The sequence below is a fragment of the Typopeltis vanoorti genome, chromosome 5 (assembly GCF_054136105.1).
Source record: "Typopeltis vanoorti isolate ZY-2024b chromosome 5, IOZ_Tvanoo_1.0, whole genome shotgun sequence".
Taxonomy (NCBI): Eukaryota; Metazoa; Arthropoda; class Arachnida; order Uropygi; family Thelyphonidae; genus Typopeltis; species Typopeltis vanoorti.
The window spans coordinates 155,139,987-155,151,358 of record NC_143553.1 but is presented as its reverse complement, the minus strand read 5'-3'; the positions used below and the strand labels follow the sequence as shown (position 1 = coordinate 155,151,358).

Below are 11,372 nucleotides of genomic sequence, written 5' to 3'. Positions count from 1 at the left end.
GTTGTTCTTGACATGTTGTTAGGGCCTCACTCGATGAGTGAGTCTATGGACTCCTTGGAGTTGATTGTAATAATAATAATAATAATAATAATAATAATATTTTTCAGATAATCTAAATGAGGGTGTACTATGCAACTGTCAAGAACCAGTATTTTCTCCATTTCAGTTCTAATTCTATATCCCATCTGGAAAGCCAATTCCTAAAAATAAAAATAAAATAAAAAATAAAAAATAAAAAAAAACGGACCCCATCCACGGATTTTGTTGGCATGGCAGAACTGGTAAACACTCGATTTCAATCCCTTTAAAGCATCGGTGCTGAACCTTTTGCAATATTAACAGCTTTTATTTATCAGTTCCTGACATATTTTAGCAACATTGCACTGTTCACGATCCCTCTCTTTCTTTGATCCAGCAGTGATGGTTTCTTATGTTTATAATATAAGAAACCATCCTGTGCGGCACTATAAAATTGCTCTGTTTCATCCGCATTGCAAATATGCAAATATCATCAGCACTAAATTTTTCATGCAAGATTGGCAATTTTGTCATTCTTGGTGTGTTAGTTTTGAATTTAATGCCAAATCGCGATTTTTCCATCATGACAACGTCCATCTGTTGATATGAATTCGCTGTTATCAAACATGTTGATTAACTAATACTGCCTTTCTTTTCACCACCGGCCACTTATACGAAAACCTCATCCAGTCATAACAGAGAACCATTGATTGTGAGCCTCCTCAATATCCGCGTCCTTAACTTCATGCTGTTTTATTTTCTGGGCCAACTTTAAAGCCAATCCTCATTCTTAAAGCTTTCGTTGATAGTGAGTGCAAGCTAACAGTGAGCCAAGGCATTTCAGGGGAGCGAAGGAGGGAGGGAAGACAATTGCTGCCATGTTGTGACCATAAAAACCTATCATTCGTATTAAGGCCTGTAATTACTGATTCAGCGTTAAAAAGTCCAGTTTCAAGATAAAAACTACTTGTTCTTGCCAGAGAACGATTATCTCAGAATATAAGAAAGGTCATGAAAAAGTAACTCTACGTGAATGCAAAGTAGATGCAATGGTTACTACTCTATACTCTGAATCCAAGTGGAAAATGAAATGTCGATGTCAAAGTTAAGTACCCTATGAATTTGTCAGCTTTCTTGGCTAGTGGTTAGAGAATCTGATCAAAACCAACATTCAGCAAGTTCGAATCCTATTCTAGGCATGCATGTGTTGTGATTGTCTTGAGATGGGAGATAAATTTCATCGCCCGGTGTCATTATCGCCGTGAATATTGGGATACTCAAATTGCTTTAAAAAGTGCTATATTTTCTCTTTAGGGCAGGGTTTCCTGAATGATTTAAAAATGCAAAGAAATAAAATAACAATAATAATACTTAAAGATAAATGAATAAAATAATAAAACTTTAATAAACATTCCTTACCCCTATTCACAGTATTGTAGGTTTGCAAATTTTCGTCGGTGGAAGCAGTATAACAAAAGGAAAAATATGAAATCCAGGTTTCCCAGAATCTTTCTATATACCTAGGATTCATTTCCTACTAGCCTGTTTTAGATCTCTATCAAGAACAACCTTTTCCATTTTATTTATGTTAGCTGCTTTCTGTAATTTACCCAACAAATTACATTGCTTTTATTTCGCGAACCTTTTGAGGGATCATAGGCACAAATAGTTTCATTGTAAACTTCCTCATTTTGAACTTCGCTCACATAAATGTTCCTGAAATTAACTGCTAAACGTACGTGATCTGCCTTGATCACTATTGGTCATTTACAACATCTTATATTTATTATTTTGCTGGATCTTAGCTGTTTAGTTTTCTTCGTCTCAGTAACACCAATTTCGTCCGCCTGATAGTTCCTTCGTTCTGCCAGTTTGATTTCTTTTTGGTTAATATATGTCTAGTGTTGATTCGATCTGTAATCCTGCTAACGTTGAGTTTGTATTGTATATAAATGTCCAAAGTCCTTCCGTAAATACAGAATTGCGTGTTTTTTTTACACTGAAGTCTCATTTTCCACGCATCAACCCAAACTTTCCGTGAAAAAAAATCATCTTATGTATCATACAAGATAATTCTTCAAGTTAAGTTTACAAGAGTTAAAAAATTTGTTAAATATTATTAAACACACACACACACAAATATTTTAGCTACTTCTACTGCTCTTATTTAAATTACTGCTAGCATTTTCTGCTTTTTGTTTTCTCAGAGTGATGACTTTGTATGTAAGAGGGATGGCGAAGATTTCATAAGACACATTTATGTATCATGCACGTCTAAAAACTGAAACCGCATATTAATTCATGTATTTGCAAACTTGAAGGCATTTATTATTACAATAATATCGATTTCTTTAAAAAATATACAAAAGAGAATTTCAGAAATATCAGGGGGATTTCCACGAGGCCACAGCCTCATTTTGAACTGAGTGTTTCACTGATTTGCCTCATATGCTGAAAACAGTAGGTATTTAAATTTGGGAAGTATTTGCTGTTTATTGTTCAAAGAGCTGTTCTAGGTAAATTTCTTTACAATGTATCATCCATTTTTCGATAACCATGGAGAACAGGTTCTGATGACTCCTTCTGACCAAACTCTGAACCATCGCTGCCGCTCTTCCACGTTGGATAGCCGTAAGTAAAAAACGAACGATACTCAGGATTCCATTCCACCATCTTTTCATACATTTGTATTCCGGTAATTTGTTCTGCGTTTCCGCCATACTCGGGAGGCAAGTGAGAAGGAGGAATGTGCTGATGTAAGGAGTTCCAATCGATTCCGTGAAGAATTATCTGCAAAAGAAAAGAAATAATAATTCACATTCAAAGTAAATAAATACCATAGGCAGAAAAACATACACTTGAATAAATAAAGAAATAATAAGTGAAAAAAATGACCGCGCAATTAGTATTACCAATCGCCATCACAATATCATCCATTTTCTGATGTGTAACCTTAAAGGATATATATCCTATTATGATAGCACTACATGATTATGCCCATATTACTAATATCCTATAAGTATTCTTCCTGTATCCTGTAGCATTATTCCTTTATCTAGTATCCAAAGAAAAAAATAGCGTTTGCAGGACATTTGATGAGGGGTTCTTCTGGAGAGCTTCCCAGAATAGTATTGCAGGGGATGATGGAGGAAAAGAGAGGAAGAGGAAGACAACATCAAAGATTGCGCGGGCAAGAATCTTATAGAAGCCAGAGATAGAGAGGCATGAAAGCGGACTGTTCATCAGCTGCAACCCTCTTAAAGAGGAAGCCACAGGATTAGATTTAGATTCTTCCCTGTAAATTAACCTATTACTTATCAGCACTCTATTATTGTCATATCTAATAGATCGATCTTCATGTGACACTTTTGATCAGTCCACTTAAATCCTTGTCTTCCACCTGAATATTTTCTATTGATCTTCATTTACTGCATGTTTCAATCGAGAGCTTTTTTCAAGATAATTATTCCAGGTGACTAGATTATCTTTATCTTCAGTTGTAATGTAACCCTTTTCATATTTTATCAGTTATGAAATACTATTATCTTCAAAAATATGCTTCATCGTTGGTCTCCAGAACGCGTAGAAAGGCTTGTGTTCGCAGCACATGTTAATTTATTTTCATGGAATCGATGACAACACAATGATAGCAAAATAATATTTATTTGATGATATTTCGCTGGTATATCCAGCATCTTGAGAGCACAAAAACAGTTTGCCACAGTACGCAGAACAAACTAGTTGGTATAACAGTGGGACCGCCCTCAATACTGTGATAATAAATTTGCTTGAGGTTTTGGTACGCTTTCTTCTTTTCCAGGATCGATTTTTTATTTATTTTTGTCTAGGATGGTGTTCTTATTTTTCTATCTCTCAGGCACCTTCATTACGTGCCTCCCTAGCTGAATCGGTCAATGTTTACTTCAGAGTTTGCCAATGAGTCTCTGAAGTTTGGTCCTTGTTTTAGAACTGTTTCATTTTTCTTCAGTAACTTTTGCATAACTGAACTCTAAAATTTCACTCTAAAATCTGTTCAATTCTAATTCTTTTCAACTTTCTTATATGTGGTATCCATTTTATACTACTTTGAAATAAGTGATGATCACTTCCAGTTTCAATTCTCCTGCATACTCTTTTGTCATGAACCAGCATAAAGATATCACTATCGTCAATAACACAATCAATGAGGCTTTTCTTATCCCTTGTTTCTTCTCATGTAAACTTCTGCATATCATTATGTTGGAACATCATGCTGGTTAGGACTCGTCAATCGTAAACGGAAATCCAGAAAGCACATATTATTATTAGCCTTCTACGTTTCTCCAAATTTTCTCGAACATTTTCAATGTCTGGTATTCATTTCTTACTCTACTGTTTGGATCTCTAACATGGACCTATTTTTCCGTTTTCTTAATGTCAGTTATTTTCTCTAATAATTTTCTCTATGTGGCCATAAGCATAAATAAACTTCACTGTCCATTTCCTAATTTTGACCATAGAAATCTACTTGAAATTAGCTTTTAATTAAGGCGTTTATCTCCATGTTTGGTGATGAATATTATCACTAATACTTCCTTTCCTTGATCATTATTGCACCAATATAACATCTTATATTTATCATTTTGGAGTACCCCAATGGATTTTAGTTTTCTTTTCTGGGTAATACCAATTATATCGACGTGGGTACTTTTCCAGTTCTTCTCTAGGTTTGATTTTCTTTCAATCATTGCTCCTATATTCAAGTATGCCAACAGTGTGTCTGCTCCAATAGCTGACTTTGCTCTGTTCTCTGGCGAAAAACTGAAGGCTTGATTAACAATGTTCAGCAGTTATGAAATCACATTTTGTTCTATCATTATATTTATTTCTGGAATTAGCAAGAAACAGGATACAGTCTGATAGGTTAAGTCACGAACTTAAATCCCATCTTCGTTGTTTGGTTATTTAGTAGATACCTACGAACGGCGCGCACTGCGGGAATATGAGAATTGAGAATTTGAAATCATGTCAGAAGCCTGAGAAGTTTCTTTACATTGCCTTAAAGGCTATGTAGGGATCACTTCTTGCTTTTATGGCTCTGAACCCGTATTGTTCTGAAACAAATATGAATAGGCACTCAACATATGATATACTACATTCCATTACCAGAGTAAATGGAATGGCACATTTACTGCTGGATAGGTATTTTTTATTGATAACATTCCCAAATTCTGAACGTGTAGTTAACTTCATTGTTGTTTTTTGTTTTGCGAGTTCGAAATAGAGCGTAGCTGTCAGTTTGAGACCGTTTTGGGAAAAGATACCATGGTTTAGATTAAAACCATGGTATCTTTTCCCAAAATAGGTATGAGAGAGAGAGGTATAAGTATATCTGTTTATTGCGTTCATTTTCCTACTACGTATCATCATCATGAACAACCATGGGTCCAATGCCCGTAGGTGTGTGCTGCCATCTTGATATGATTCTTCCATTGTTCTGTTTTGTGCAAGATGACTCAATTTGTGTATAGAGTTTCTGCACCATTTGACGATGTCATTGCCCCATTCCCTGTTTGGTCTTTCTCTTTTGTTCTTTCCTTCAATCATTCCAAACAGCGACGCTTTTAATTTTCTCTCATCATTCATTCTACATATATGGCCAAATAGACGTAGTTTCCTTTTGATTATTTTATGGATCAGGTTTTCTTTTGGTTGTATTCGTCTGTAGATTTCCTTATTGTTCACTTTCTAGATCCAGCTTATTCTCAAGATCTTTCTAAAGCACTTCCTCTCAAATGCCAATATCCGCCTTTCAGGAGTACCTAGGCCTCGCATCCATAGAGCATGCTGCTGAAGATACAGGTTTCTACAGTGCGCAGTTTAGTTTGCATCTTTATAGCTTAGCTCTTCCATATTTTGTCCATGGCTTTTAAAATAGTTGTTGCTCTCCATATTCTAATTTTCATCTCTTTTTAGGGGTCCAAGTCATGCGTAATTCAATATGTGTGAAGTATTCCACATTTTCCAGTTGAAATCTGTCTATCGTAACTCTGTTCAGTAACTCCTGTTGTCCGAATATCATTATTTTAGTTTTTTCAAAGTTGACATTTAGACCATATCTTTTTCCCTCTGTGTTTGCAATGTCTGTTCCAGCCTTGCTTCGTCTTCTTCAATCACGACGATGTCATCTGCAAAGCAGAGGTAGTTTATTCTCATGCCATTTATTGAAATGCCTCCACCTTCTTCTTTAATCTTATCTAGTGTTCTTCCCAGATGTGTGATGAAGATGAATGGTGATATTGGGTCCCCTTGCTTTGTGCCTTGACTATTGGCAAACCAATCTCCAGTCTCACCTGCTATTCTGATTTTTGCTTATGCTTGGCTGTTATATCTTTCAGCAGGCTCATCAATTTACTGTCCACATCATAGGATTCCAAGACAGCCCATGTTATATTTTGGTCAATATCATCAAATACTTTTTGGAAGTCCACGAAACAGCAATATATCTTTTTGTTCTTTCCTCGAGCTTTCCCTGCTATCAGTCTTAGTGCGAGTATTCGTTGCGCTGTACTTCGATCTTGTCGAAATCCGGCTTGCTCATTCAGGAGATGTGCCTCCATATGCCCCTTCAGGCGTTCTGTTAGTATTTTCATTAGCACTTTTCCAAGATGACTAATTAATGCAATAGGTCTGAAATTGGTGCATTCTAAAGTACTGCCTTGCTTATTAAGAACAACCAAGAAAGATTTTTTCCACTTTTCGGGGGAATACCCTGATCTGCATATTTCATTACATAGCTTATGTATTTCCTTTGCAACTGATTCTCCTCCATATTTTAGCATCTCGCCTATTATGTTTTCATTTTCAGGACTCTTGTTATTTTTCAAATGTTTTATAGCCTTATTCACCTCCTCTTCCAAGATGTCATTTTCAAAAATCTCTGCTGGTGGATAGATTGCGTTCAGTTCTTTGATTACTTTTATTGCAGTATCATTCAGTTCATTTTTATATAGTTCGCTGCAATATCTTGTCCATCAATACTTTACCATTTTCATCTTTGACTGCTACTGATCTTGTTTGCCACTTCCTATTGACATTTCTTATAAGTTTGTAGACCTCTCTAGTTTTGTGTTCTCCATAGTACTGTTCAATGTCTTTGCACTGGTCCTCCAACCATTTGGCTTTATCCGATCTTGCTGTTTTCCGTACGTCATTGCATTTTTGATGGTATAACTCATCAGCTGCCTCTGAATTATCTCTTTTAATTTTCAGTTCTCTTTTCTCTTGTATCAATTTTAGGGTTTCCTGAGTTATCCATTTCTTGTTGATCTTTTCTCATTCAGGAATTACTTCCTCTACTGCTTTTTAGCACTGTAGTCAGTCGTGCTGCTCTTGTATTTATATTTTGTTTTTCACTTGGGGTCTTAAGCTTAGTTTCCAATATGTTCTGATATGTTGTTCTTAGCCTGTCTTCATTTAGTTTTAAGATGACTAGCTTCTTGGAACTTTTCTTTGTACTTCTGTTTCAGTTTTATATTCGCAATCACTAAGCTGTGCTCAGAATCAATATCAGCTCCTTGGAATGATCTGCACTATTAAACTGAGGTTCTCCATTTCTGGTCTACTAATATCAGGTCAATCATATTCCTATGTTTGCAATGGAAGGAGCGCCACGTCCATTTACGACAATCTTTACGGTATACTACGTATACCGCCACTGAATTAGAAACCTTTATACAGGAATATGATTGACCTGATATTAGTAGACCAGAAATGGAGAACCTCAGTTCAATAGTGCAGATCATTCCAAGGATTCGGACCACAGCCTAGCGATTGAGAATATAAGACTAAAACTGAAACAGAAGTACAAAGAAAAGTTCCAAAAAGCTAGAGTCATCTCAAAACTAAATATATGTTATATATAATAGTAATTTGCATGTATGGAGCGAACATGCAAATTACTAGGTCACGTGCATCAATGCTATCGGAGTTCGATAAGTGGCTTATTGTGAGTGCCCGTCTGGCTCAGCCACGATTTTGAAAACAGCAACGATGACTGGTTTCTCAAAAGGTGAGATACCCCGAGTGTTCAATCAGTGGAAATATAACCCACATTGCTTGTCTAAGAGGCGTGACTGTAGTCCCAAGATAGTATGTCAGGGACGAGATCGCTGTCGATTGAGGAGCCAAGTACGGCCAAGCACGAACAAATACGGAAACACGGTATTAAATCAAAGTTTGTAATTCAGTGGCCAGGTAGTTTGTACGTTTGTGGAGTGCGAGGAACTATTCCACTCCCGGAGAAACGAGTTGGGATTGGCTAACCTTTATTTAAGAACGCTCACATAAGCCCTTGTGCCCCTAGAGTGGGAATCGAACACAAGTCTAATAAGAACGAACGACCACTCGTAGAGAAGGGTCAGAAAATAAATGTACCGGAAAAAAAAGATTGTCGCTTTCCGAACAATATGTTGTTGTTGTCATTCGGAATTACGCTTTATTCATCATCATCATAGTTAACTTTCTTCTTGCGTGAAACCTGCTCTATTCAATATCTTCAAAGATCTGTTATTACAGCTATTGATGAAAATGTCTGCTGTTTTATTGAAATTTTTCATCTTTGATGAATGTTTAAAAGAAAAATGAAAAATTTCTAAATATCAAGTGAACCGGTGTGGATATCTGATTCGTTTGCTCCGTCTATACAATTATGTAGTAAACCGATCTACTTTGTTAACACAGTTACGCCATATTTACATTTCATCAAAAAATTCATTTATATTTTATTTATTGTTTGCTTTATGCAAATCAGCTGCAACTCAGTAACAATTACGGAGTCTTAAGTTTATGAAAACTACTTAGCCTAATGGTACTCTAGAAAAATGTTACTTATTATTGCTCTATTATAATTTTCAATCTCTCTCTCTCTCTCTCTGTCTATCTGTCTGTGTGTGTGGGTGGGTGGGTGTTTTGTTGAATAGTAGATTGATAGAAGTACATATGACGTCGTAATCGAATTACATTGAAAATCAAACTATCATCACTCTCCATTCCAAATATTTCTTACGTTTTTAAACACTTACTCGTTCTTGGAGTTTCCTACTCAACAGTGGTTTAAGAACACACGCGAAGAAAGTTTCGAAGGTTTCTGTGTTATTCACAATATGGAAACGCTTGTGACGAACAGGAAGACCATTCTACAAAAGAAAACGCAGTATGATTAATTTCAGAAAAATCACAAAAATTAAAATGTTTCGCAGCGGATTTCATAACAGCAAGCTCAAAATGTTTTCATGTTTAATCGTTTTCATTTCATTGAAATAAAGTGGTCATATGTTCTGAATGATCATCTCATATTTCTACTCCATGCATTGGAAGCGTGACCAAGTGAACGATAATAATGCACACTCTTTCAGCTCGATAAACAGATACTCACCCTCCATTGCAAAACACTGAAATAATAGCAACCTCCACTTGCTGAGGGTGAAACGTTAAGAACGAATGGACTCTAGGCATATCTTTTACACGATTCTTGTTATATACAGTCATGTGATTCTAATGGGTTGCACCAATCTGATTTTTAAGTTGTGCGGTTGGTACTTCAGAGGAGGATCTCTGCTCCAAACGTATGTAAACTTGGATCGCTTCATCAGTTCTACAGAATAAGATATGCGTTTAAAGTATATCAAAGCATTATAACACCATGTACCACTCTGGAAAACAACTTATGGACTTCATTCTTCAACAATATAAAAATATCGGACTTGTTTTGGTTTGTGTATATATTCTCTTGACGTTAATGCACCATTTCATTAGACCATGTTTCAACATAAAGATGGCAAACGGAATATAAATATGGGAGAGACACCATATATCCACCCGCTTGTCTACACTCACACATACCATAAGGGAAATCTTGTTTGTATTATATCTTGATAAAGATGTCATTGAACTGTTACTGGATACAAGAAAACATGATTTCGAACAAAAGAAAATACGAAGTAATTTAATAGAATAAAATGCATTTTATTAACACATTTCTCTGAAAAATAGGCTAACAGAAAATAATGAATTGGACAACAATCGCGGATACGACTCAACACATATTTGAATATTCAACTAGTGTTGAAGGGGAAATGAAGAAAACATGAAACAAATATCTGATCCATGTCGGATATGGAAAGGGAAAAGTATGAAAAATACAGCAGATAAAAGAAGTCATTTAGCAGCATGCTTTGAACTCAATTCAGAAACCTAAGAAATGGAAATAAAGCCCAAGCATAAAAGGAATGAATAAAAAAAAAGCTTTATATAAATATATGAAGACAAGTATAGTGAATCTCTTAGTAATTACTTAAAATTATCAGGTGATGTACCATGTGATAAAAGAAAGGTCAAAAACTATGCAGGCAGAGGTAGGTCCTGATTATATATCAAAACTGGTCGTAAAAGCAACGAGAAATCCAAATGAGATGCACTTCTAGCTGAATTCGATCATATTAAAATTTAAATGCTGATAATATGATGAAATGATACTTTTCCTGTGATCAATTTGAATAATCCAGAGGATGTAGCATGTCGAATTCCAGATGAATGAAGCTTACCACGTTTAGTACTCATTTGTAAAAAGAAAAAAAAAACAATATGGGAATTGTTAAGTAATTTCTCTAATGTGTTCCAAAGAAGGATTTTCTCAAACATATCTGAAAAAAAAAAAAAGAATAATATAGTAGTTAAGGAAAATTTTGAGGAAGCAATAGTTGCATTTACGGCAAAACGAGGTTGTTAGTACCTGATTTTTACATCACGATAAATAGTCTAGAAATAATGCAATAATTTCTTATGGATATTAACATAAGAAATATTACATATACGCCCAATGGCATTATTAATTTAATAAAACTAATAATCTCGGCAAGCTTCTTCAAGTTCAACAAAAACATGTATATTCAAATCTTCGGACTCCCTATGGGCCAAAATATCAGCGGACAATTAGCGGAATTATGCCTAGCACACATAGAATCACTCCTACTCCCCCTTCCCCACCCCCGGCATCACCTTTTATGGCAGATACGTGGACGATATTCTGTGCACCACCTTAAAAGTGTCCCTAAACAGTTACAGCAACAGACTAAAATTCACCATAGAAATCAAATCAGAACAAATCCATCAATTTCTTAAACTTGACATTAATCAGAACATACAACAAAATAGCCACGAATATATACCACAAACCCTCTCATATAGGAAACTACCTCCATTTCCACTCATACCATCCATATTCCGTTAAAAAGTCGGTCATCTTATCACAATTCATAAATACTTACAAATTTTAAACCAATCATAGTTATCTAAACGCAGAAATAAAAAAACTA

At 35.4% G+C, this 11,372-nt stretch overlaps 1 protein-coding gene across 3 annotated transcripts in view; it reads right to left on the bottom strand.

Moving 5' to 3' along the window:
* Nucleotides 1-2,338: 2,338 nt before the first annotated feature.
* The window catches only part of LOC150106966 (alpha-tocopherol transfer protein-like), a 46,718-nt gene continuing 37,684 nt past the window's right edge, over nt 2,339-11,372 (bottom strand). For 2 of the 3 annotated variants that reach the window (XM_090392851.1, XM_090392852.1), the window contains exons 5-6: nt 9,081-9,194; nt 2,339-2,808 (exon numbers count right to left, since the gene is read on the bottom strand). In XM_090392851.1, coding sequence (XP_090248977.1) covers nt 2,545-2,808; nt 9,081-9,194 — 378 coding nt within the window. In that variant the 3' untranslated portion in view covers nt 2,339-2,544. The remainder of the gene's footprint in view (nt 2,809-9,080; nt 9,195-11,372) is intronic. The other variant, XM_090392853.1, reaches the window with a different exon arrangement.